The 26,659-nt window shown below is 48.8% G+C and overlaps 8 protein-coding genes across 8 annotated transcripts; 3 read left to right on the plus strand and 5 right to left on the minus strand.

Moving 5' to 3' along the window:
• Window positions 1–120: 120 nt before the first annotated feature.
• On the minus strand, window positions 121–549 carry TGAM01_v206380 (hypothetical protein; the record flags this gene model as incomplete). The annotated part of the gene is made up of 1 exon (XM_018809860.1): window positions 121–549. One exon carries the CDS (start codon window positions 547–549, stop codon window positions 121–123), a length of 429 nt encoding a protein of 142 aa, XP_018656916.1.
• Window positions 550–1,637: 1,088 nt separating this feature from the next.
• On the plus strand, window positions 1,638–1,995 carry TGAM01_v206381 (hypothetical protein; the record flags this gene model as incomplete). Its single annotated transcript, XM_018809861.1, has 2 exons — window positions 1,638–1,724; window positions 1,849–1,995. 2 exons carry the CDS (start codon window positions 1,638–1,640, stop codon window positions 1,993–1,995), a joined length of 234 nt encoding a protein of 77 aa, XP_018656917.1.
• Window positions 1,996–2,310: 315 nt separating this feature from the next.
• TGAM01_v206382 (hypothetical protein) lies at window positions 2,311–3,833 on the minus strand (the record flags this gene model as incomplete). Its single annotated transcript, XM_018809862.1, has 2 exons — window positions 2,311–3,599; window positions 3,677–3,833. The coding sequence occupies 2 exons, from the start codon at window positions 3,831–3,833 to the stop codon at window positions 2,311–2,313; spliced, it is 1,446 nt and encodes a 481-aa protein (XP_018656918.1).
• A 2,413-nt stretch (window positions 3,834–6,246) lies between these two features.
• On the minus strand, window positions 6,247–7,316 carry TGAM01_v206383 (hypothetical protein; the record flags this gene model as incomplete). The annotated part of the gene is made up of 2 exons (XM_018809863.1): window positions 6,247–6,783; window positions 6,918–7,316. 2 exons carry the CDS (start codon window positions 7,314–7,316, stop codon window positions 6,247–6,249), a joined length of 936 nt encoding a protein of 311 aa, XP_018656919.1.
• Window positions 7,317–8,070: 754 nt separating this feature from the next.
• On the minus strand, window positions 8,071–15,424 carry TGAM01_v206384 (myosin heavy chain; the record flags this gene model as incomplete). The annotated part of the gene is made up of 3 exons (XM_018809864.1): window positions 8,071–8,526; window positions 8,596–14,868; window positions 14,927–15,424. 3 exons carry the CDS (start codon window positions 15,422–15,424, stop codon window positions 8,071–8,073), a joined length of 7,227 nt encoding a protein of 2,408 aa, XP_018656920.1.
• A 782-nt stretch (window positions 15,425–16,206) lies between these two features.
• TGAM01_v206385 (hypothetical protein) lies at window positions 16,207–19,862 on the plus strand (the record flags this gene model as incomplete). The annotated part of the gene is made up of 5 exons (XM_018809865.1): window positions 16,207–16,666; window positions 16,726–16,806; window positions 16,871–18,508; window positions 18,588–19,571; window positions 19,651–19,862. The coding sequence occupies 5 exons, from the start codon at window positions 16,207–16,209 to the stop codon at window positions 19,860–19,862; spliced, it is 3,375 nt and encodes a 1,124-aa protein (XP_018656921.1).
• An 818-nt stretch (window positions 19,863–20,680) lies between these two features.
• On the minus strand, window positions 20,681–22,914 carry TGAM01_v206386 (lysosomal acid lipase/cholesteryl ester hydrolase; the record flags this gene model as incomplete). The annotated part of the gene is made up of 6 exons (XM_024549862.1): window positions 20,681–21,835; window positions 21,889–22,184; window positions 22,254–22,349; window positions 22,417–22,496; window positions 22,570–22,742; window positions 22,837–22,914. 6 exons carry the CDS (start codon window positions 22,912–22,914, stop codon window positions 20,681–20,683), a joined length of 1,878 nt encoding a protein of 625 aa, XP_024405426.1.
• Window positions 22,915–24,187: 1,273 nt separating this feature from the next.
• On the plus strand, window positions 24,188–24,684 carry TGAM01_v206387 (hypothetical protein; the record flags this gene model as incomplete). Its single annotated transcript, XM_018809867.1, has 2 exons — window positions 24,188–24,209; window positions 24,314–24,684. The coding sequence occupies 2 exons, from the start codon at window positions 24,188–24,190 to the stop codon at window positions 24,682–24,684; spliced, it is 393 nt and encodes a 130-aa protein (XP_018656923.1).
• Window positions 24,685–26,659: the final 1,975 nt, after the last annotated feature.

Genomic DNA, 26,659 nt, shown 5'->3' on the forward strand with positions numbered 1-26,659 from the left:
AATTTGTTTTTGCTTTTCAAGATGGATTGCTCGCATCTGTGTGCAAGCAAGGAATATGGGGCTGGTTAACCCATGCAGATATCAGCAGCAGTGTGCAGAGCAAGAAAAAGGGGATATGAGCTACTTGTGATTCGAGGCATCCTTCCATTCGTCTAGTGCTTGGCCAATGGCATCGGACAGGTCGTCCATTATGGCATTGGATTTCTCCTTTGCGTCAACATTTTCCTTATAGTCTGCACGGGAAGCTTGTGCTTCTTTATCACGGCTAGTAGTACGCTTTTCTGCGACATTGGCAGCCTCATTTAGAGGAACATTACATGATGCGGCATCGTCATGATTGCCCGTATAGTGTTGTCCTCGAGCGAGATTACGAGCTAGAATGGGGGGAGGAGCTTCTACTGGCATCGCTGCTGATAATGCTGGGGCTGGTGCCGATGGTCTGCTCGGCAGGGGACTGAGGCCGAGGTGCGTGCGAAGGCGCATGTAGGCTCGTCTTTCGCCGTCTTGGACTCGTTTGAGTGCTTTGTCTATATATGATGGGTTGGACATGATCTAGAAATGCGAAATGTACAAGAAGATGGAAATATCTCTGTGCGCTCTACGATCCTGATATTGGAGAATCAGCAAGGGGTAACGGAGGTTGGGACATCTGGGTTGTGACATGGTTTTTATTCCTTTCAACAAATGCGTGATTCACCATCTGAGTCGCGATCTATAAGGTTCATTTCACTGATGTTGAATTCTCAATTTGACCTTGATGTTGGATGGATATATTCGATGCCGACTGCAGCGCAATGGATAGAATAACAGTCCATTAGCACTCTCTTGAACAAGACAGCAATTAGCGGATGCAAGTTGATGGCGATTCACTGCAGCTTGAAATATTTTAAAGAATAAAAAGAAAAAATAGAAATAGAAATTAAGACAAAGATTGGAAAATTCGTCGCCAGAATTATTTGTCCGAAAAAAGAAACAGAAATAGTTCAAGGCAATTGAGTCTCAATCACAACCTCAATGCCCATTAATTCCAGCTACCAAAAAAAATCGACACTCGCCTATTTTATTGGCGTTGCAATAAGCATAGCTAAGCATACAACTAGCACCTCACCCATTGCCGCTTTAGGGCCCTTTTCGGAACAAATAGCCGTCTAAGCGGCGCAAAGAAAAGGAAAAAGGGTAAAGATGCCAAGACAAACCAGACAGGCATGTTGCGTTTGCGCTGACGTCACGTTATTGCTTGTTTCTTCGTCTTTCGAACAGTGCCAAGACCGAAAAACCGACGACATGTCAACAAATGGATTCTCGCCGTCGCTCAATAATCGATGATGCAACGCCACGCTGTTTCTAAGGTGAGCGCCGTTTTGTTTTTTAAGGTGAGACGATCACTGGGGTTTCGGTGGATATTGGGGGAAAATCGCAGGCCTGCATGGAAAAGTATCAGCTCCACAGAGTGGCATCATGGTTACGTTAAAGAACCATTGGTACACATGACGTCAAATATAACTTAGTTTCAATGGACAGAAAGATATAAGAAAGAGAAAGCCAAACAATTCCATCCCCTCATCAGAAAATCACTCTGCACATTCAAATCATTCCACAACAATCCTTATACAACTCTCATATACAAACACACAATCATGCCTCGCCAAGGAGACGGTTCAAGCGACAACGGCCCCTTTGAGGAAGCCACTCACAACGTTGCCCACGGCGTCACCAACGAAGATGTATGTCCCGTCACATGTCATTTTCTTGCTTCTTCTTTACCCCAACTTTTGAATTCAAGCAACATGTATCAAACAAACCTTATTCAAAAAAAAGTATACTAACGAACATTCTCTCTTCGTTTAGAAGTCAAAGGACAAGACTGCGCCTCTGCCAGAGGGCTTTCATGAAAAGGGCGCCGGCCTGCAAGACGCAAACGCCAGCGGTGGACAGAGCCAGGGCATCAAGAAGGGCCCTAATGTTGGCCAGGGCGGACGATCAACCACCAATTGAGTTGAGGATCAAGATTGGGAAAATGAAGAATAATGTCTGATGAAATGTATAATATGTACAACTATTGAAACGCAATGATTGAACAAAGCAGAATATGCAGGCTTGTTTGTCGTGTGAAAAAAAAATGCTAATATAACCAAGAACAACCCCAAGAGACTCTCTATATGCCCAACCAACCAACCAGTACAATACAATAACGGCGTACATTATTTATTATTTACACGTATTTTTTTTCTCTTTGTCCAAAACTTGCCATTGCGGGGTTTATCCCCTTCCCATGATAATAAATCATAAAACAAAAAAAAAATTAAAATCTTATTCCGTTAAACTCTTGTTCCACCGCTGGAAAAACTGGTCCTTCCATGTCGGCATGCATCGAACGGTATCCGGCGGCCCCGTCCAATCAATCAAGTCGTCGCGCGGGTCCTGTTCCGCAACGATATCCGACACGAAGCCCTTGTCTTGCTTGATCCGCTTGCCGTTCTTGTCCGTGTACTCGAGGTTGACGCTGGGCACGACCGCAATCTTGCCGTAGCCGCGCCACCACATGTCCTTGCAGAACAGCACCGGCTCGCCCTGGAAGCACTCGCCCGTCTTGTGGTAGTTTGTGCGGAAGTGAAGGCCCTCAACGATGGGCTTGGCGCTAAAGACCGTGGCGCCGTTCCAGCAGGCAAACACCTGGAAGGGGCGCAGCTCATCAAAGCGGGACCTCGTGTCCGGCGCGTTCCAAAAGAGGTTTTGCGCCTCACCCCAGTTTCCGTTGGCCGGGATGTGGAAGAAAGAGTCGCCGTTGATGCCGCGGGCGATCCAGACGTCGTAAAAGTTGGGCTCGTCGCCGGGGTACGTCCAGTCCATGGCGCAGGTCATGTCGGCGTTGAGCTCCTGCTTCTGCAGGATCAGCTCGAGAATGTCTTCGGCGCAGGCGGCCACGTCGTTGAGGAAGACGACGCTGGCGTCGTCAGCGATGGGAATTGACTGCTCGAAAATGGGCTCCAGGGGCATGTTGCGCAGCTTCGCGAGCTTGGCGATGCGATCACCCTCGGCGGACTTGACGGTCGAAGAGTTGTAGATGTAAGTGACGCCCATTGCCTCGAGGCTGGGGCGCAGGGCAGCGAGTACGTCTCCAGTGCCGTCGGGAGAGTCCCCCTCTACAATAGAGAGCGCACATGAGCGAGGGCCAAGGAATTGCATGGCCTCGACGATGCTGCCCATGAGGCGGGGGAGGAGATCGATACAATTTCGCAAATCAAGGGCGAAGAAGTACCGAATCTCAGAGGCCGAACTTTCAAGTGAACGAGGAGCGGGAGTGGCCGTTGGCTTTGATGACGATGATATCGAAGCCGATAGTAATTTAGACACCGATACAGGTGAAGATGATGAGGATGGAGATGAACGTGAAGACGACGAGGGTGAAGCGGGACGAGCAGGAGGAGAAGATGGTGCCGGCCGCCCTGATGACTTCTTCTTCTGCTTGTTTTTCAGCGTCTTATATCGTGCAGCGTTGATAGCCGGGCACTCGAGGCGAGGTGCCAATCTGGTATCTGGCTTCACATGGTAGATGGCCTGGAGATACTCGGTGATGTTGGCCGATGAAAGAACGGCGCCTAACCGGTCAGTGTCTTTTTCTCTCTCGACTTATACCTCACATCCATCTGCTTTGAGGGAACTGATCTTTTCTTACCATCTGCCACCGCCTGTTGAGTGAGCTGCTTTAGTGGTATCGGCTGTCTCTGAGAGCTCGGGAACCAAGACAGACGATCTCGCCCAAGGTATAGACTCGCCAGCACCAGCAGGAAGATGAAGGGAGCCGCCACAAGGGGCAGCCTTCTACTGCGCATTTCGAACTACAGTACTCAGTCGTACTTGAAGTATACTGAGAAACGAAATGAACAAAGCGGAGAGAAGTCCGGGATACCCTCACGCTTCTCAGTGCACCAACAGGCACGAGTGTCGTGATAGCGTGGCAAAGGCTATTGGACAGAAAGTCAAAGCCAAAGGCTTGGCGGAATGATCTAAATGGGAGTGAGAGAAAAAAGAAGGCGAGAAAAAAAAACACGAGGGAAAGAGAGACAGCAGAAGCCACTCAAACCCGCGGAGAATCCAGCCACAGGAGCTGACGAGAGGCTGTGTAAGTAATAGTGTGATTATTTTGCTTAAAGACAACGCAATTCGGGTATCGCCTCAATCCATCAGCAGCGGTGGGTCGAAAAGCTCAGCGCGCTGCGTGCCTACTACGTTGCGGATAGTGGTAGTTCGAAAACAGTAGTAGTAATTGTTTCTCATAAGCGCTTATTGTCTCTGCAGAGCATTGGCCTGTTTTGTTTTAAAGAGCGAGGGTGGGCTGGCAGACGGATACGCCGGGCTGATACGAGAATTATATGTCGAGTCGCAGCCAAAAGGTACCAGAGGCCCAAACCCATCCCATCCCAGGTTCTTCCTCCAATCCGGCATCAGACAAGGGAGCTGCCCGAGCTCTGGAATATCACGCAGCATGCACATGTATCAGTGGCTGCGAGACACGGTGTGACAGCATCTCGCTTCCCATGGCCTCGCATAGGAGGATCACGAGAAAAAAAAAGACGTCTTTTCATTTTCTTCTCCTCCATTTTTTTTTCCCTCCCCCGCCTCCCTGCGTCCCTGTCTCTCGGCCCTCTCTCTTTCTGGCATCTCTCGTTCCTCGGACCTGGACTTTTTGTACACTGCGAGTGCTGCTAGCCCGGAAATCCTTCGACCCTGCCTGCCAGACTCTCTCGGGATACGAGATCAAGCTCAAAGCCATTGGCCGGCGACGATGACAGGGCTCGTGTCATTACCTTAGTCCCACTGGTCAAGCCGAAACGTCTCCAGTCAACGCCATCCATCAGGCTAACATGGGAGCATGATGGACCGGGCTTTAAAAGCCTAGCTCTCTGCGCATGCATCAACAAAGGGCACTTGGCAAGGGTCCTTCTTATCTTTTCGGCTTAGTAACCGAGCCACATCAATATCGCGAGCTGGCCTTTGTTTCTCGTGGAGGGGCGGCTGCGGCCTGTGCCTAATGTTGAAAGAGGGAAGAAGAAGAAAATTTAGAGCGTGTACAGTACCCTGTCCAACTCGTATAGGTGCCACCTGTTGCTTCTCTTTTAGATTATTACTTGTACCTAACCACTAGGCAAGTGTCAGTGCTTCGGGCAACAGAAAGAGAATATGAATAAAGGTGATCAGGGCGACACTGTCGTGGCCTATCGTTTTGCGTTTTCTAGCGGGCTGCTTGCTGCCGGACAAGGTTCGTTTCGTGTTGTTTTTGTCTTTTGTTGGCGCTGAATTATAGTCTGTAAGGGCAAAAAGGCGCTCCCAACACAAGAAGGCGGCGGCGAATAGCATCGCGACATCGCTCCCCTTTTTGTTTTCCTCAAATCGCGGCGTTGGGGCCCAAAAGCGGCTGGCTGCGACCGTGTCTGAGATCTCCTTTTTTCCTTGTCCCTGTTCCTTACTTGGCATGATCGTAGCATCGGACACTTTGCGAGGCTAGCCTAGGACGGGAAGAGACAAAGTGCACGTTTATACGAAGTACGGCTGAGTGGGTGTGGAGACCTTGTAGATTCTAGACGTGGAAGCCATTCGTGCCTGTCATGGCGTGGAAGCTGATTCCGATGACGGGCGCGTAGATGCTGGGGTAGCGTCTATATGCTGAATTAAGCGGCGCCTCATTCATCAATTGATCAAAAGATTGATTGGTCTGGTGGTCTAGTGGTATGATTCTCGCTTAGGGTACACCCTACAGCTTGCTTGCGAGAGGTCCCGGGTTCAATCCCCGGCCAGACCCTTCTTTTTGTCATTTTTCTCTTTTTCTCGATCCGACGATAAGACACCACCAACATCATCTTTTAACCATTTTAGCCTGTCCGCGTATAAGTGAGGATCCCGCCCAATACGAATTCTTTTTTCTCAGTTAGGAATGGCATGCAGATATCCATCTCGTTGGGTAGCCATAAATAGATGGATAGCCCGTTGTTGACTCATCTATCCGTTGCTATTGTCTATTGTGCGATTCTCGCCATGCATTTCGTATATTAACCAATGAGTGACTGTCTTGACGGAGAAATTGTTCAATCAAGTCCGACTCCATCCGGCGACAGCAAATTAATGAATACGAAGTGCTACTGTCACCATACTTCCCTTTTAACCTACTAAACAGATACATACTAGTATACCTTTCCCAATTTGGCAATTTCTGTAAAGAAGCATCTTTCTCCGAATCCCGGTAAAAGTTCATCTTCTCCTCCGTCTATTGTTCGAGGCACTTCTGCCCCCGGACATGAAGTAACTTGTTGCTCTTCGGGGACGCGCCTGGTTCTGCGTCTGAGCCTGAGCCTCTCTCGCCCCGTTCCCATCGTCACCAGCAACATTTGCCGCTCTTCCCACCGCCGTCCTAGGAGCTGGATTTTGTCGTCCAGCTCTGGCAGCCACTGTCGAATCAGCAGTGGTGTCAGAGGCAGCAGCCGCGTTTGCGCCTCTTTGAAGATCTTCCAATACGCGAGCCCACGACCTAAGATGGCGTACAGGCTGTTCTCCTTGACCTTGACGGAGCTGTCTAGTCGTTGAAACAATTCGATCCACAAGGCCCCGAAAGGAAGGCGTTTCAGCAGCAGTACTTTGGCCGTTGTTATCGATACTGCCATTGATGATGCTGTTGGTGCTTCGAAAGGTAACGTGGTTGGCATTTCGCCGGTTTGCTTGTGGAGTTTCGTTACGTCCACGATGCTGCTCACGCTGATAGGGATGGTTATGGTGATAGACTTGAATAGACTGCATGGTTTGAAGTTAGCAGGACAATCGGGGGTAATTTGAAATTCATGATCAAAAAATAGAAGAGAAACAAGAGGCAAGAGATATAACAGGAAATGGGGACAGAAGACTGAGACAAGACAAAGACCACTTACATCTCTTCCCTCCACAGCCCTCGCAACATTCGTAACCCGATTCCCAAATCTCCGAACCGCACGACCCCTTCGCTCCCTATCTCGTCTCCTCGCCCAACACGCCGAACAGTCACTCCAATAACCTTCTTCCTCTTCCACCACCTCTGCCTGTTCAAAAACAATCTCCTCGTCATCTGATTCACCATCTTCTTCTTCGCTGTCATCATCATCGGTATACTCGTCGCAGGAGCAGCTCGACGCACAGCTCGAGCAGCAGCAGCATGTCGAGCCCGAGTACTCCGACCCAGACTCTTGCTCTTCTGAGACGAGCACGTAACCCGTCCTCATGAGACGGTCTCTAAGAGGCCGAAGAGAGGAGAACACGACGCCGTGATTGGGGTTTCTGGCATTGCTAGCCATTTTCTTTCGTGCTCAAACGAGTAATAGAATATTGAAGAGAAAAGATAGTAGAAACTTTCAATAATCGATAAAGCAAATATATAAATATATAGATATCATTCCTTATGGGTTTCGTCCTGTTGCTCCCTTTCTGTTGGAGAGGTCCAACAGCCGTCAGGTAGTGGAGGTTTATATAGCTTGCCAGTGGAACATCACTCCAACCACATCGAAACTCGAGATCTATGAAGAACAACCAATCCCTAAATGCTCATCGACCCGGCATTGTTGCGAATGATGCGTCCCGAAAGCAATCAATCTCTAATTCCGATGCCGCCAAATGTTTGCGTCGCACTTCCAATTCAGGCTTCGGCAGCATACACTAGAACACGTACTACAAGTGGCACCGGATGGCTCAAGTCAAGCGTTTTGTAACGAGTTACACTCATTCACTCACTATATTATACTATACGATACAGGGCTATATGTACTAATTGTAAAACCAAGCACAGTCCTGCTGTTACCTCTCCTCGTCTCTCATTAACTAATATCGTACCAATTATATAATGTAACATAATCATCCCCTAGCCGTCAACCATAGCATCCAATATGATACAGAATTAGCAGCTAGTCATGAACACTGCCTGTCCTCCCTCTTATGCTGATACCCAATTACACAAAGGCTGTCCCCAAACCTATCACAAAAACGCCATTGCTCATCCATAGTTTCGCTCCTCCTTTATACACCCCCTCAGACGTTATTCACACTCAAGTCGCCCTATAAGAAGCCTTTGGTCATACTAGGAGCTCTGTTCAGGCTGCTGTTTCTTTGAGGAACGTCAATCAGCGTTGAGTCTTCTCCTTCGTTCCCCACTCTCCATGTGACGCCTCTGCCACGAACGCTTCCCACTCCGCCCTTTTCTGTTCGGAGGCCTTTCCACCCCTCCAGCTCTCGCTCTAGGCGGTGACACTTCTCCTTCTCTTCACGCAGTTCGCGCTCAGCGCGTCGTGCCGAGAGCTGGTTTGTGGATTCTGACGCCTGCAGCTCATCGATTGTCTTGAGAAGCTTGTCGACTCTGTCGCGCATGCGGTTCACGTCATCAGAGAGCTGCATATTTTGCTTATCCTTACGTTCGATTTGCGTTTGCAGGTCTTTGACAGTACGATCCACGTTTCGAACAGAACGCTGGGACTTGTTCTTTTCCTCCTCGTGGCTATCCAGCTGTGATTCAAGCTAAAATCTAGTTAGTATTTTAAAATTTTCTGTTATTGGATGAGAACGTGAACTGAGAAAAACGCTTACCTCTTGGATGCGTTTGTGCAAGAATTTTATGTCCTGGCTGCCGCTTGAGTAGCCCTTGGTTTCCAGATCTACGAGCCTGAGCTGTGCCTCGCTCAAGTTCTTCTCTAGCGTAGTCTTTTGCTTCTGCAAAGTCGCACTGATTTCACGCTCGCCCGCAATGTCTTTCTGGACCTCGGTGACTAATGCCTCAGCACGTCGCATCTTCTCCACTGCAGCGAGGGCAATATCTTCTTGCCGAGCAAGGCTAGACTTGAGGTTGAGAATTTCCTTGTCCATGCCCGCTGCATCTCGAAGCGATGGGCTTCCGCCCTTGACCAACTCGTCAAAGCCTGCCTTGGCTTCCTCGAGGCGAGCCTCAACGCCCTTCTTCTCCCGAATGAGAAGATCGCGCTCGGTAGTGATCTCGTCCACACTCGATCGTAGAGTCCGCACCTGTGATAAGAGGGAAACAATCTTGCTCTGTGCCTCGTTATGAGCGCTGACAGCCTCATCACGAGACGACGCAACATCAACCAAGGTAGATTCCAGTCGAGCCTTTTCTTTCGACCAAGTGGAGCTGTTTAGCACCTCGTCATCCCACTTGGACCGTAGCTCATCGAGCTCGTCTCGAAGTCTTGTAATCTCCGCCTGCTTGAACAGCTTCTCTTCTCGAGCGAGGTCAAGCTCTTTAGCAAGCGTGGCAAACTCAGTTTGATACTTCTTGCGCGTTTGCTCCATGCTGGATTCTTTATCCTCAATCTCCATAGCCCTTTGGTTGCGATAGTCTTCCAACTCATGCTGAAGACGCCTCCTAGCTTGCGTGGCGGCGTCAAGGTCAGTCGACAGGTCTTCTACTCTTCCTTCAAGACGATGGTTCTGGCCCTGCAAGTCTTCAACCAGTGCATCCATCCGTTGCCTCTCAGACATGACCTCGGCGTATGTGTCTTCCGCCTCTTTGGCTTGCGATTTGGCAAACTGCTCTGCTCTAGTTGCTTTCAGAACAGCAATCTCTGCCTGTTCAAGCTTGCTGAAATATTCGTCGGCTCGGCCTCTATACATTTCCAAGCTTGAAGAGACGTCGGCGAGCCTGGATGTCTCTGCATCAAGTCGGATTTGGAGGTCGGTGAATTCCTGTAATAGCTGGCTTCGGCTTTGCGCCTCTTGTTCGCGTGCAGCAGTCATCTCCAAAAGGTCAGATTTTGAATCGCGGAGCTCAACTTCCAGATTCGCCCGCTCGTGACGCATCTTGTCGAAATGGGCCTTGACTTCAGTTAATTCTGCGAGGGCATCTTTGTGGCTATGTAGAAGAGATTTGCGCGCGTCTTCTTGGCTGTTAAAGATATCCAGCAGCTCCTCATGAGATCGCGTTTGGATATCCCGCAAAGAAAGCTCACCGGCTTGCATACTCTTTTCCAATGCCGCCACCTTTGCAACCGAATCATCCAACATATCATGCAAACGATTGTTGGCCTTTTCAAGCTTCTGTACACGTAAGATTGAAGCCTCATCTTCATACGCGTCATCAGATGATGAATTCCGATCCAGTTGGCTCTGAAGCTGTCGATTCCGCACTTGGGCTAGCTGTAGCTGACTTTGCAGGTTTTCGATCTCTGCCTTCAATTCAAACCCATTTCTGATATCAGAAGCACCAAAAGATCTTTCAGAGCGTGATGAGTCTTGAGAATTGGAGTCTTGGAAGCGTCGAGCGTTAGCGAATCCATTCAAGCTGGGCTGCAGGCCTGCTTTGGTTGTCTTCTTCAGGCCATTAGAGTCTTGAAAAGGTGCTTCGTTTGGATGGATTTCACCAAGCCCCGGACGAGTGGGACTCTCGTTTCTCAAAGCTCTCATCTCGGTCAACTGGCTTTCCGCATTGGTCCTGGCCACAGTTTGAACTCGCAATTTCTGCTGTAGCTCCTCAACCATGCGAACAAGGTCAAAATTTTTGAGCATAGCTTTCTCGCTGTTGGAATTTGTCTGCGGCATTTGAACCTCGGGGTCAACCATTTTGAGTGCCTTGAGCATCTGAGTTCTCATATCCTCCAGCTCTTTGTCCCGTGAGTCTATTGATGACTGCAGCGTGCGGACCGTCGACTGTGTTTGATTCCGTAGCTGTTTCTCGGATTCAATTGTTCGATTGGCTTCCGCCAGCTGAACGGAAAAGTTAGAAGAGGCCTTTTCTGCCGTCCTACTAGCCTTCGCCTCTCTGGCAACCTCGTGATTCAAATCTTCCAAGTTGAGATGAAGTTTCTCCAGCTTCTTCTCCAAAGTTGCTATGCTGAGCTGGGCATCGCCTAGCTGCTTGTTGAGCTTTGTGTTGTGATCTTCTAGCTTGGCCTTCTCGCCTCGGAGAGATATAAGCTGGCTTCGAGTTGCTTCTGTCGCGCGAGAGCTGGATCTAGCAATTTCAAGACCCTTTTGTTGCAGCTTATTGAGTAGCGTTTTGTTGTCGTTTTCAGATGCCGCCAGCCGGCTCCTTATTGTATTGAGCTCCCGCTCCATTCTCTCTTTGGCTTGGTCGTTTTTCAATCCAAATTCTCCAGACGTAAGAATAAGCTTATTTAGATCTTCGACTTGGCGGTTCAGCTTGTTGCATTCCTCCTCGAACCAGCGCAAGCGTTCTTGAGCAGCTTCGAGGTCTTTTCGAAGGCTAGCTTCTCTCTCTCTCGCAGCTTTTGAAGCTTGGCGCTCGCCGGCCATTTCAGCTTGCAAACGAGCCTCTTCAGCCTCCGTTTTTGCCATGCGAAGTTTTCGAATTTCATCCCTGGCGTCGTCACGCTCTTTCTCAATTGCAGCCCGGGCTTCTATAGTCCGCCTCAAGGTATCTTGCTGAACATACATCTCTTTCTCAATGATTATCTTTGCGTCGTTCAGGCGATCAAATTCATCCTTGAGCGCCTGATACTTGTGCTCTCCAAGTAACAGCACGTCATCTCGGGATTGCCGCTCTCTGCTCAATTCCATCTTCGTCTGATAGAGCTCATCCTGAACATCCTTGATTTGAGACTCGAGGACTTTTCGGTTCTTCTCAGCTTGTGCGTCTTCAGACAGCCTAGTTTCGAGTAAAACTTTGGCATCTTGGGCCTCGCGTTCTAACTGCATCTGCTTGGATTTCAATGCCACAAGTTCTGCTTGAACATCACGGAATTTTGCAGCATTTTTCTCCATATCCTCCGTGAGAGCCCTTTTCTGTTCTTCAAGGCTTCGGCGTTCAGCTTCTGACTGCCTTTTATCATCACGTAGCAATGCTAGTTCGCTCTCCTTTGACCGGACAAGATCTTCGTAATCTGTTGAAGTCTTAGAGAGCTCGGCAAGTTGCTCGTGTACCTCTTGGTTCTCTCGGGCCAGTCGAGTTTCTCGCATTTTGGCTGCATCGAGATCTTTCTGCGCTGTGAATAACTTGACCTCAAGATCCTGGTCGATTTTGAGCAACTTGTCCTCTAGATCCTTGGATTTCCGATCTTTTAGAGCTAATTGACTCTGGAGCATCTTGATTTCACCTTCCATGGCGGCCTCCTTGTCACTATGCTCAGATTGCTTTTGAGTGAGATTGTCAATAGCAGTCTCCAGCTCCGCTGCTCTAGCCGACAAGCGTGTCTTTTCCTCTTCCAGCCTAGAGATGAGAGAAGCAGCCTGTTCAAGCTGTGCACGGTATTTTTCGACATCTTGCTCAGCTTTGTTCTTTGCTTCCATAAGGCTGTCCAGCTGGTCTTCCAATCTCTCTTGATCTTCTAGGGCGCCTGCTAACTTCTCCTCAAGTTCATCCTCGCGATCTTGGAGACGCATAAAGATTTCTTCTTTGTCTAAAGCAAGAGCCCGCTCACTCTCCAAGGTTTTTTGGATGCGAGTAATCTCAGCTTGGCAATTTCTTCTTTCATCTTCTAGCTTCTGCCGACTTTCCAGCTCTAGTCGCATCTTTTCGCTGAGATCTTTGATCATGGCATCCCGCTTCTTCACCTCCGCAGCAGTTCTAGTGGCGCCGAGGAGAGGCCTCATCTTTACGATGAGCTGCCACCATGGGTTTCCTACAAGGTCGAGGTAGACGTGAAAGTTCCTTTGGATGATTCTGGTGGCCTCAGTGCGGAAAAGTCTTTTGTGTGCTGCTCGTCGACAAACGTATCCACGGGCAACAGATTGAAACCGTGCCATAATCTGGGTAATTAGAGCATCTCGCTGTTCTTCCAGCTCAGCTAGAAGACCAGCTCGGAAGAAAACTTTTGTGAGACCGACGCGATACATGGTCTTATCGAGATTAAGCCTCTCGAGCATTAAGGAAGCCACGACTTGACCGTCTGAATGGCCTTTGGGAATATCCGGGCACAAGACTTCGTATCGCTGGCGGAATTCGGTAAAAGGTAATCGGTTAGGGAAGCCAGTTCTTGCTATCCGAATACCTTCTAGCACACCGTTACATCGGAGCTGGTCCAAGACAAGCAGCTTGTCAAATAGCTTCGGTCGCTTCTTGTAGTTGGGCAGTATACAGCGAACGAAGTGAGGGTGTGTAGATTGAAGCTGAGACATCAAGTTATGGAGCTGTTCTTTGTGTCTCTGGGCCACAGTTCTGAATAGGCCCTTCTTCACACGACTCCTTCGTCCACCGTGATCATCAGATTCAGCACAGTCTGCAAAGAGGTTTGCGATGTGCTTATCCGTTGAAGCTGCTAGCAATTGCGTGATGTTATTGTTCAAGGGGTCTTTGTTCTTTTCAAGCCAATCTTCAGTGGAGTATTCAACTTCAGCAGCGTAGTGTGTAAGGATAAAGCCTTGGCCCAGTCGAGAGGGGCGGTATTTCGTGGATTTCTTGTTCCATAGAGTATTCAACTTCTCCGTAAAAGATTTATCAGTAGCTTTTGGCATAACACAGTCCTCATCCAGGCATGAGAAGATACCAATTGGATTTGGCAATTCAATGAGATCAATAGTCGGCTGCAGGTCGCGGCCAAAGTCAATGAACTGCCACTCAATTTGCTCGCGAGCATACTCTTCTTGCTCAAGAACAAACATGTGGTGGTTGAAAAATTGTTGAAGCTTTTCGTTTGAGTAATTGATAAGCAGTTGCTCAAAGCTGTTCTTTTCAAAGATCTCGAAACCAGCAATGTCGAGAACACCAATGAATCGAGAGTCTTCCAAGCCCATGCCAGTCCGATCAAGCTGTTGATTGATCCGAGTGACAAGATCACTAAAACCTCGCTCGTATATACCCTTTGCAAGAGCATCGAGGCCAAGGCGAACCTGCTCAGGGGTTTGAACTTTTTCAACCCACTCACGTCCGGCTTTCACCTTGGGATGCAATAGACCTTTAAGGAATGGCTCAAGAGGCACACCAAGGAGGCTGCAAACTTTTGCAGCCTGCAATTTAGCATCTGAAGCCAGCCTAGCTTGATCTGCGCTCCGACTTTCCTTTATAACGTCAATGTTCCCCAAGTGCAATACCGCGGCAATGGTTCGAAGAACAGATATTTGATCTTCGTCAGAGAATCCGATGATGTCAAAAGCCTCTAGCAAGGCTTTCCATTCTTCCTGGTCAGATACTCCAGCCACGCTGTCGTGGCCATTGCGCGTATATGCAAAATCTCCAATATCTAGGCCGTCCAGAAGAAGATCCTTTCTCAATTGCGAATCTGCTCCTTTCAAGAGTTGGTAGAAAATATGGTAGTTCCGCTCTTGCGGGTTGACTCTAACCACTCTAGACTTCTCTAGTAGATACCAATCGATAAACGCTCCAGTAATAGCGCCCTCTCGACTGAACTCAATTCGGATAAACTTGCCGAAACGTGAAGAGTTGTTGTTCCTCACGGTTTGAGCATTTCCAAACGCTTCTAAAATAGGGTTGGCGCGGAGAATTTGCTCAGAAAGATTCGTGTGTTGTCGGGCTTGGCTCCTTGTTGGAGACTCTGACTGCGCAACAGCAGCCAGATATTGGATAACTTTCTTTGTATTCTCCGTTTTTCCAGCACCAGATTCACCAGTAACTAGAATACTTTGATTGTAGCCTTCTCCAACAAGGTTGCGAAACGCTTCATCAGCCATGGCGAAGACGTGAGGCTTTGTATCATCGCGACTCCGGCCTTTGTACATGTTGATATAGTCGTTCGAGTAGATCGGCAAGGGACAGTAAGGGTTGACAGTAACCAGGAACAAGCCTGAATAAGTGTAAATCAGATCTGATTGGTATCTTGTATGTAGGTTGTGAACGACCGACGCCTCATTCAGATGGGTCAACTCGGCCATATCGTTTGCCTTGTCGAATTTGGCGGGGTTCACTTTATCAACGCTCTCAGCATCAACTTCCCGTTGCTATATTCATATCAGCATTAGCCCACCAGTTTCAAACCACGACGAAGAAGCAACTCACAGTTCCATTATCGGTCTGCACCAAGATTTTATTATCCTCCAGTTCCTCAATCACCCAGCCTTTCACGAAAGCCTCCTCTGGGTCCTTAAGCCACACATATCGCTTTCCTGAAAAGTCATTCTCGCCCTCAATGCTTTTAACAGCATCTTGATTCTGTCTTAAATCTTCCTCCTCCTTGATGAAAGAGGGAGCAAAGGTACTTGTATTCGAGCTCATGCCTGCACGCGAGTCGGTTCGATGGTGCCTCGACACAATGCCGGCCGGAGCAATTGCTGTTCCAAAAGAGCTGCTGGATCGAGGCCGGGCTGTTGAGGCGGTAGAAGCTGTGGATGCCGTGGAGGCTGTGGAGGGCGGTGTCGACACGCTTGGGGAGATCGTCGGTGAGGCGAAGAGAACTGATTTCGGCCTTCCAGAGGAGGGCATTGCTTGGGAAGGAGAGGCGTTCCTCGCAAACGGATTGCTCCGTCGCGGCGCCGAACCGTTAGGGTTGAATGCCATTGTTGATTTCAGGGCCAACTCATAACGATATGCGGTGGTGGGGAGTATCAGGCGTTGATGTTGATATGCTGTGCTCTTCGCTAGCGAAACAATAGCCTAGCAAAGGAAGGGCAACTTGGCAGCTAAAAGAAGAAAAAGAAACAATGGTACAAGAAAGACGCCCAGGCACTTCCGCCAAAATTAAAGCATCAGAGATAAACACAGCGAAGACCGATGGTGCGGTGACACCTGAGGGAGCTTCTCCGTATTGGAGCTTACAGCACCCTGGTTGCTGGGGAGAGACCCCGCGAAAGTAAACAGAACCGCGCCACGTGATTTGCAATCGCGATAGCAGCGCTCGATGCCCTAGTCCTAGTGCAGCATGGCGCGATTTTCTCGTCCAAAGCTAGCAGATGTCTGGCCAAACGAGATTGCTCTTTTATCCCACATGGCAATCATCGCGTCCAACTTCGTTCACGCTGCAATCAACGATAGACTGGACTCGTGTGCGAGAGACTACTTCGACCCGCTTCACTACTTGGTGTTACGATAATTCCGAAGCTCCTCTTCCATACGGCTTTCACGCCTCTCCAGTTCCGCCACCATCAGCGTAGCCCTGCGATCGATAATTCTTTCGTGCACTCGACAGCGATATCGACCCCCAAAGCAAATATAACCAAGCTTTTGGACACGCTGCTTGCGTCACTGCTGCATGTATTGCCAAACACCAGCAAAGCATACAGCTCATAAACGACGGTGTCTACTATCCAGTGAGCCTGGGCTCGCTGTTTCTTTGGCCTAGTATGGCTCAATCAGGCTATGGGTACGACCCCTTACATAGCTATCATCCGCAAAACCCGTACGCGCATCAGCCATACCCTCCTTATGCTGCTCCTGCTCTCAGCTATCCAAATCCTGTGGTACGAACCGTGGTGCACAACGAATCGGCTCCCGGGGACCCATATAATCCTCACAATGCGATTCCTGGACTGGGCCTCAATTATTCACAAAATGCCATGCAGTGGCAAGGTCCTTGGCCAAATCAGCAATCCTCGTTTGGACAAGAGCCACTTGCTACGACCGAAGTAAATAGGCCCGAGCAGCACACGGATATAAGTGAGGAGGGGGAGGTTAGCGAAGGCGGGCTCGAGGATGCTTACGAGCCAAGAGACGCTGAGGTTTTTCCCAAGCCGTCGCATATGAATAGAAGCGCACAAAATGCTGCGGGGTTTAACGATGTTCCGCCAGCCTCTTTTCCTGCTAGTATGTCCTTGTATCACCTCTGTGACTAATGTTTGGCCTTTTCATTAACTAGATCTTAGGTCGAGATCGCTCAGGTTCATATTCTCCCTACCTTTCTCCTCATGAAATGGATCATCCAGCTATGACCGCTTCCGTTAATGGTGAGCACCATTAACATCAATTATTACAGGCTTACTCCACCTACTAACACATATATAACACTAGAAGGTCAATTGAACCAGATCACTCCTATGGCTTCGTCACAAACATCTCCCAAAGCAAACAGAGCGAATCATATCATATCCAATTCATCCCAAGTGAAGAGCGTTGGTGCTACACGGAAACAAGCGCAAGATGCCATCCGACGGCTTTGGACATTAAACGTGCGATATCAAAACTTTGTTGACGAGGGGATAGACGAGACACTATTGGGTAATCTATTCGAGGAGCTAGGATTCGAAATGGGCGCACCACATAGTTCAACGACTGTTCAATCCGGTCTTGCGAGAGGAGCAGTATCAGAGACGAAGACAACAGATGAGCCTAGGCGTACCGACGGCATCCCCCAACAAACCGAGACCGAAAAGAGTGCTGGGAGTGCACCAGCAAAGGACGCATCAGAATCACGCAAAGACCGTATTGCGCGACTCCTCGCTGCGAAAAATTCCAAGTCGAATACTGCAGCCACGAACGCGCCTTCACCGTCTACTCCAGCCCCAGCTCTCGCGCCCGCCTCGAAAGCGCAGACTGAGAAATCAAAGCTTTTATATAAGAAGATGGAAGCTTTGCGAAAAGCTCGCGAACTCGAGGCGCGAGGCCGAAAACGTTCTTACCCAGACGAGCTACCCCTCCAGAGTCACCAAGCAAATAGCGATGCCGATAATTCTACAGCCTCCAGTTCCCATAATATGGCCGCCGGTGGCTTGCATCGTACCTCACCAGAACATACGTCTGGTGAAATTTCAAGCCTCAATGGACAGTTGCCTCCGTCAATTCCTGGGCTTTTCCTGTCTTCTACGCCACAGCCCCCTCATGCTACACAAGTCTTGAACTTGGAGCGCCCAGCTTCTACGAGCTTGGTTGACTCTAATCCGAGACCATTTAAGCGTCCGTTTGGTCATGTGAGAAGGCCTCGCCCGTTCCTCATTGATGTTAGCGACGATGAGGATGATGCCGAAATGGATCTCGATTCTCCTGAGCAGAGAACAATGCAACTGGCTACAAAAGAGGCAGTACCGCCGTCATTACAAACTACTCTTTCGTTTCGAAGCGCTCCGTCATTTGGTGACAGTGCAGCGGCAGCTCAACAGTACTCGAGTCCCATGGCAACCCCTCCTGGTGCCAGCAGCGACAATTCTGCAACAAGAGACAACTTGGATAACATGACCAAGAAGATTGAAGCTATGAAGAAAAGAATCGCCGAGGCCGAGGCCCGTAAGAAAGCAAAGCAATCGCGATTGAATTCACCAGCACTTCCGGCGCTTCTTGAATCTCCTAACATCAGTTTCGAGGCCGTTATCCCGAGCCAGGAACTAGCTGTTCACATGCCCTCGACCAGCATCGAAGCCCAAGAACTGTCTCGCTCGACGCCTCCAATGTCAAATTCCTCTCCAATGGCGCCGTCTCGATCATCTGAAGCGAGTCCTCAAAGTGGGAACGAACGCCGCAGTCGCTCAGTTGCGGCTAGTGAACGCCTTCCATTCGTTGAAGCCCGTCGTCGAGAACAGCAGCTGAAGTTGAAGCTTTTGCGAGCCCAGGTTGAGAATATGCAGCGAGAGATTCAAAGGACGATGGAAGAGGAAGAGAAGCTGAGAATTGATGTCAACGCGGACTCGGATAGCGAAGGGACGCATGAACAACAAGGTAAGCCTAATCTCCTGATTCTAGTAACGACAGCTCTTTGTTTATCTTGTGGAATGCTAATAGATTCTTTCCCATAAAGCCCCGTCTCCGTCTAAGATTCTGAGTCCTTCGTCACCACTACCAGACTCAATGGATATTACAAGCATATCTCCTCAGAGCAATAATGCCACTCGACGAAGCAGAGAAGCTACGCCACTCCCAAGCGAACAGTCTCAAAATCAGCAGCAGCCTAGTCTGCTCGTTGCCATCCAGGCGGAACATAACCCATTAGACGTTGAGTCCAATGGTGTCATTGAAGCCGTTGAAGACGATTCTCATCCACCAAACGTCGAGGCTAATACGATAATTGAAGACGTCGATGACGCTAAAAGGATAATTGAAGACGTTGATGACGCTAAAAAAGAGGCCACCCAAGACGCCATGTCGTCACAAGACGATATCAACGCCACTGCTACAGCATCTGTAGAGGAAGCTCGAGATATGGTCATGTCGGAAGCTGCAGACTCCAGCAACCATGCTTCTGAAGAAGAATCGGATAGCTACGAGCCTCCAGAAGTTGAGCTATCCAGCCCTTCGAAGAAATTGTCGCGGGCATCAACGCCGTTCAGTCCAGCACCAGCTAGCTTGGATTCCATACCCAACGCCAATGCCGATAGCTTACTAGAGAGCACAGCAGATGTCATCGCAGGAGAGCAGATCTCTACCGTGCATCCGGATATAGCTTCTGAAAGCGGAAGAGAAGTAGACGTTCTCCTGCACTTTGATGGCCGATCAACATATCTAATAGGTGACCAGGCTGACCCAGTAAGTGAGGCACCGGCGACACCGGCCTCTGATGCTCCGAGGACCGCCTTTGTGCCGTATGAGTCGCCCCTTCGATACTTTCACGCATATCGCTTTCATCCCGAGTATTCTCAGTCCATATCCGGTGGCCTTCGCTCTTTAACCTACAGCAATAGAATAGACGTGAAGCAGGAAGTATGCCCGGATGAGTTAGCCAATCAAAGCTGTCCAAGGGGTAGCGAATGCGTGTATCAACATTTCGAGAATATGCAAGCTCCGGGTATGTATATCTCGGAGCTAGGCGCTTCTACTCTCGCGAGCCGTTGTGTGAAGAACGCTGACTGAAAACAATGAACTAGATGATCAAATCCTACTCCAGCTCGGCGCGCACGAGGAGTTTGGGGAGCAAGAGAAACAGCAGTATATCAACGGGCTGCGCAATCTCTTGACAGACTTTCGCAACCGCAAGGTCAAAGACTTCCAAACTATCAGCCAAGGCATCATTGACTACCGAGCCCAATTTCTCGGAGACAGAAGCAAGATCCTCCCTCTAGGCGGCGTTACGATTTGACGTGCATACCCCTTTTCTCCTGCCCCTAGATGCTTTTTTCCGTAACTCTAACCTTTCCTTGCATCTATCTATCTTGCGTAAGAGATCTCAGCCATCACATCCATTCCACAAGTTAAGTTGGCATTAACTCAGCGTTGTATGCAATGCTTTTATTCATGGGAAACCAGCCATGGTTTGGATGCTCTGCATCTTTGCTTGACATTGAATTGTCCATTTGCATCGAATCGATGCACTGTTTAGAACAGATATGGTTTGACCCATGTCGATATACCCTTTTCTTTTCTTCTACTTCTTTTAATTAGCCTCCTATATTCGAGGCATCTGACGTCTTAAGAATTTGAGCCGTGGAGCGTGGCCCGCACAAGAAAGAGTTGGAACAAGAAGGCTGAAAATAATGGTTTTATTATTATTATTATTATAGCCATGCAGGCTATTAGGCTCCCATGTATGATGGGACATTCGTAGCGATGCTGTTGAGCAAAGGCTAGCGTTAAATTGATTGCACTTTTTCTGAACGGACCGTACATATTGCTAGTAGTACACACTCATGATGTGTTGTCATCAAAGAAGATGGTATGTATGATCAATGGGATATAATTTCTATTATTGCTACAGATAGGTATACTTCAAGTGGTGCGGTTATGAACAGACATTCGAATGCAATTCTCGATCAGATTGCACCTGGGATATCAACTCATGCAGAGTTTCAAAATATGCAAATAAATAAATAAACAAAAGGAGGCTATTGCAGCGCTGTCATGGCTTGAGAAGAAGAAGAAGAAGGAGGAGGAGAAGAAGAAGGTATATCGTATCGGCGCTCACTCATCCCGCTTAATTTCGACGATTTCGCCGTTTGTGAGGCCGCTCCCTCTCCGAACACCAACCCCCTTCAACTTCTCAACAGGCTGCTGGAGTTCCTCAGCTTTCTTTCCTGCTTCTTTCTCAGACGCAATCTGCACGCGCTGTTCCCGCGCGCGGTGCTGATGGCTCTTGGCATCTTCTCCTGAAGACGCAGTAATAGAAACGTCGCTCTCGCTACCCCCGCGCAGATGGGACGGCGCGTAGGCCGATCCAGCGAGGCTTTCGTGTCGGACGAAATGATACCTGTCGTACTCTTCCTCGGTGTGCTCTGCGTCGGTGAAGCTGTTCAAGGCGTCGAATACGTGCTGGAACACTTGGGTGTCTACATCGCGAGCCCAGAGGAAATCGAGATGTTCATAGTGAGGAATCTCAGTCGCAACGGTCTGTCGCGGCAGCTCTTTCAACATGGATTTGATGTCAACGAGGGAATCGCTGCCGCCGTAAACGAGGACAACGGGCGTTTTGATGTTGCGGGTCGGATACTTGGCGACTTTTGAGTATTTGCTCGAGGAAGCGACGCTCATGGGCTGGTAGACGTCGTCGTCGTACATCTGGAAGCATTTGTTGCGAATAATCTGGAACCAATGGACAACACTCTTTGTGCTCGTGAAGGAGTAAAGGTGAGGGTAGGCGGCAAGCTTCTGGCTCGCGGAGATGTTTTTGGTCTTCCATCCGAATAGGAATGACAAGCCCATGTCGATGAGCCGGGAGAACAGAGGCGGGTATATGAGCGTCTCCCACATGGTAGCGGAGCTGAGAATAGATCGTCTGCCGAACATGAGATACAGGACCGACGGGGAGGCCTTGACGAGCGAGTCGACGACGCCATTTGACAGTCCGGCGGGAGCCATGGCGGGGGCAAGTGCAATGAAAACATTGACCTGGTGGTTCAGCTTGGGATGGATGGCCAGAGTGGCGAATGCCTGAGCGGTGCCTTGCGAGAAGCCAATATACGACAGGCTCTCCTGTCCTGTGGTTTCGAGGATGTACTCGATGCTGTTTGGGATGTCGTAGAAGGCAAATTCGTCAATAGAAAAATCCCAAAATTTGACCGACGTAGGCGAGCTGTAGATGGACTTCTTGGAGTATTTATTGCCGCGGTTGTTTCCAAACTGGGCTGGTTAGCAACGTTCTTCGCTCAGTATGAATATGTACTGCTACTCACCCAAACATCAAATCCCCTTTCCACGAGCTCAAACGGCAAGCATCTCTGCTCATCCGTCAAACAGACCCAGACCTCGGAATTCATGAGCAGGCCGTGGTGCATATAGACGACTCGCTTCTTGGTGCTCTTGGGCCCGCAGTTGACTCTGAGATGCTCTTCGCCTCGTCGCCACTGCAGACGGTGCAGGCCAAGCAGATAGCCATCCTTTGTCTGGACTATGTGCTCTTCTGCTTCGTATCCCCATAATCGACAGAGCTCGACAAAGTCGGACGCATCGCGCACGGACGTGGAAATGGCTGATGAGAAAGGAGTGTGTAAGTTTAGGGAACGATGCTTATCTGGAGGGTATTCGCTATACGACTAACTTTTTTTCTTATCTTCGGCTTTCTGCTGCGCCGGCGAAGAGAATATTTTGAAGAGTTGCCGCGAGGCTCGATAGAGGAAGTTGACGAGAAACGAGGCTAGATGTTGCGTATAAAGGGGGTCAGCAGGTTGCGTTTGTCGTCCGTCTCGCAGGGCCGTACTAACGCAATGCTAGAGTAAAGACTCGGATGATCGCCTCGAGGCTGACAAGAAAGAAAGAAACAACAATCGAAATGTACTCGGTGCTGTAAAAGGCCATGGCGAATTAGCAAAGTGGCGGTGATGATGTAGTCCGATTACACGGCAACATATACATACGCGTGCAGCCTACCGATGAATGGGAGAGGCATTGCGACGGGAGAAGCGAGGTTTCTTGCTATGGGGATTGTTCCATTATTGATCCCGTGTTCACAACGAAAAATTGTGAAGAAGGAAAAAGCAGAAGAAGCGAGATTGGAAAAAGCATGGCACATATGCTCCAGGATCTTAGTCTAAGGGGATCGCTGTGATGTCACATGTAAATCTCCCCAAAGGGTCAGGTGGGCCCTCGATGGCGGCGCGCCAGTGGCCCAATTGGCGGCTTACCCTGGAGAAAACCCGGGGCAGGCGAGCGGCGAGATGAGATGGACCAATCATGGAGTTTGTACGCAGAGGAGTCGACATGATTTGCATGTGTAGCGTCAAAGTGTGAGTTGGCAAGTCGTTGGTGCTTCATGTGATTTGTTGTTCATTACTCGGAGGCACTTGGGCCGTCATTGAAACATGGGATAATAGTGGCATGCTGATGATGTCTTGGACAGGCCATGGCGTTTACAAGATGTAGTTACTTCGTACAACCATTTCTTACTGAAAGTTTTCGCCGTATTAGACAGATGAACGAGTGTAAATCGAAGGTTAAGGGAATAGAGCTAGATGAAGAATGCTGTGAAGTGGAGCGGCGACATGGGACTCGACAGCGGGGTTGCAAATTCATAGCGTTGCGCAGTATGAAAGATATCTATATTTCATATAAAAATTATAAAGAATATAAAAACTCGTATAAAAACTTTAGGAGTGGGCGCTTGGGCCGTCATTAACTGCCTGTGGAATAGTAGCATCCTAATATTGTCCTGGCCAAGACTGCGAAGTTTACAGCATCCATGAGTTTTCATGTATGAATACCCATTTCTGACTAGAAGCTCTCGCCATTACACGCACAGCCAGGTGTAATATGATGGTACAGTAAAGCATCACCACAGAGTACACGGCCAGATCAGGCGTAGTATATTTTTCGTCTACAGAGCGCAAATATACAGGGGTGGTTGTTAGAGTTAGGGAGAAGGCAAAATGCTGTGGAGTTAAGAGCCGCAAAGTGTGGCTTCCAAATGCTGTGAACTCGCAGAGCGCACAGTTGCGGTCACCTCCGATCCCCTCAAATGCCTAGCTACGATGGAGGGCTGTAAGCCTTGAGGTGAATTTAAAAAGCTGTGACACAAGTGGTCCTTGCCTGTCTGCCAATCGTTTTACAACTCCAAATGTCTGGAAAAGCCAGCCTCCCATCCTCTGATTCTTCTAAGATCGCAGTATACCTACAGTATGTGTATTACAGCTTTCTAATTACAGTACTTTTGTCTTATAATACATTTTTACAAACTGTTATAATAGGTACCTAGGTATAGAGTTGGAGTGTTTAAAGTAGCGGCTGCATATCCCGTCTCATTAATAATGCAACCGATCGTGGCAGTGGGGCGCCAGAAACTGGTCAAATCAGAGCCTCGATCCTAGCGCCATCCTCAGCCCACCAATCACCAGTCAATCTTTAGAAGCTCAATCGAACGACTTTTCCAAAAAGGCAGCATCAGAAGCCCAAAAGCCACCGCCAACTTGAGGCTCGAGACAAGGCCGCGATAGCTCACTACATTCTGTGCATATACACTGCACTCGTACAATATCCAACATGCCGTCGTGTCAAGAATTGCGTATGTTTGCCCCTCACCAATCAACCCGGACGAGATTCTTGCCCTCTCTTATAAAACTAAGGAGAAGAAAAGAAGAGATGAAAATTGCTAATGGTGCATCATAGGAGACGCCCTCGCTCAATGCCTCCAGGAATCAGACTGCATCATGGTCTACCGCAACAAGCCCACCGACTGCCTCCGCGACCCCCTCTACTCGACGCTCCCAACCAAGTGCCAGCAGCTCAAGCGGGGATACGGCGAATGCAAACGCGGCCTGGTCGACATGCGCAAGCGCTTCCGCGGACACGTGCCGGTCGAATATCGCAATGTGGAATCCGCTGACGGGAAAAGCTACCAGCTGTACGCGGGCAAATCTGCGTTTGGCGGCGGCGTCAAGGAGACGGATGGCAACGAGCCGATTCCCAAGGACTGGAGGGAGATTGAGAATGAAAAGTACCGATTGGAGCAGCAGCAGCAGGCTCAGAACAATAAATAAAGTGGGAGGAGAAGAACGGGCAGGAGATAAAGCAAGTAAAAGCGATTATGGTTCATGGCATGGCGTTATGGCGTTGAAATGGAAGCGGAAAAGACTAGACTTGACACCATTGAGTCTCGTCTTCGATGCTTACAAAATGGATTTGAGCATTTTCCCACGTGGATAGAATTTGAGGCAGCTGGGCTCAGCTGTTCTTCTTCCTTTGGAAGAGGATGAGACACGCTCTCCGGACGAGTTTATGCTTGGGTATAGACTTGTGCTTGTATCATAAGGCAGGTTGGGCATTGATGGAGCCCTGTATAGTATATGTATATTAGCAACAAAAGACCTTCTCACATCAACTTTGGCAACCGGCGCACACTGCTCAAGAAAATAGCTTTCAGGGATAGTAAACTGCTAAATTTGTATGGCATCGATCTGTAGCGTAAAGAGAGTCGGATTGCAGCTTGTCCCCTTTTGCTCTACCTTGATGAATTGTAGGCCACAAAGCAGCCATTCTGAGCTCGCATAATATCATCTGAGCAACGCTCACGGTTTATATCAGAATGTGGCCTCTTCGAACCTCCCCAGATGCCGTATCGTTTACGCTTATCGATACTTTAGCATGCCTCGCCACCGGCATATCAAAGTTGGACTAGCTTGGCTTGCGAACAGTTGCCGAGTTTACTTTTCATCTTGGAAGGTGGGCCTAAGTTCTTTTAAGAGGTCTGAAATGAACAAGTGGAGCTGGCGAGGGTCGGAGACTTAACCTGCACCTTGATATGAAAATGTGTATTTCGTTATCTGAGTTTCGGAAAAATGATTACTCACGAAAACAAGCCTCTGTCATTTGAAGTTACGATATATTGTGCCAAGAACCCCTTTATATTTTGCTGTCTCAATTATCCAGCTGAGTGCAAGTTTTCTAAGAACATGTCTAGTGGATATAACTTGAACTCAAACAATTGAATAGGTACTTAAGAAGGGTTGCCGGACAAACAATGAAAACTTGAACATCTACAAACATCATCCCCTTCTCATTTCTCCTTATATATCTACTAGTATATAATCTCTAAGCATCAATCGTGTTCAAAGACCTTGATCACATCTCAAAACCAGCCTGCAATTACAGTAAAAGTCCAGACAATTCCATGTAATGCTGCGCTCGGATCGGCGCCCGCCAACCGCCGTCCCACGTGTGTCCCCAGATGCCGATATCCGTTCAGAACAGCGCACTAGTTAAAGCCATCAAACACGCGTATTTCAACACGAAAAAAAGGGAAAAAAAAAGGGAGACAAAAATACGGCTCTTCACAGCCCTACATACTCTGGAGTTATCGGCCAAGATCAACAACATCAATCAGCTACCTTAATCAGCAGCCTATTATTATTATCCATCTTCAGCTCAAATACATATACGGAGCAGACGGCAAACAATATCGCAGCGCGCTCCATACCAGCCCCAACAACAAACCACCATGATCCCCTGCACTTCCAACTCCAATAGTCGTACCCGCTTCCCACCTCCCACCTCCCCCCTGGCCCTGACTCGCCCTTATTAGCCTAGCTGCCCAGACTGATAAACCCCAAGAGCTCGAGAGACAAGTTCCCAGAACAGGCCTTAGGGTCTTGGCATTCCCGCCGTTGTCGTCATCAAACCTGCCCAAAACATCCCCGTTGCGGCGCCTAGACGGCTTAGACGGCAGTTTTGTCCTGTTAGCCAACAGACAGACCATGCATGTACAGCAGATAGGCACTATAGATTAGTATGGGGGATGTTGCTTTCCTTTTTGTGACAGATGCAAGGCAAACCCTGCAGGAAGGCGACGCGTAATGTAGTTACACTTTGTGTGTATATTTGGACTAAAATAGAATTCGCTAACGTGACCAGGCTGAAGGTGGAAGAAACCAAAATAAAAGAAGCTTCCCCTTTAATAGATGGCTGATAGCTGTTAATACCTCGAGCTAGTAGTATTGCCTGTTTATCCTTTTTCTT

This window comes from Trichoderma gamsii, assembly GCF_001481775.2.
Source record: "Trichoderma gamsii strain T6085 chromosome Unknown Scaffold_21.2, whole genome shotgun sequence".
NCBI lineage: Eukaryota > Fungi > Ascomycota > Sordariomycetes > Hypocreales > Hypocreaceae > Trichoderma > Trichoderma gamsii.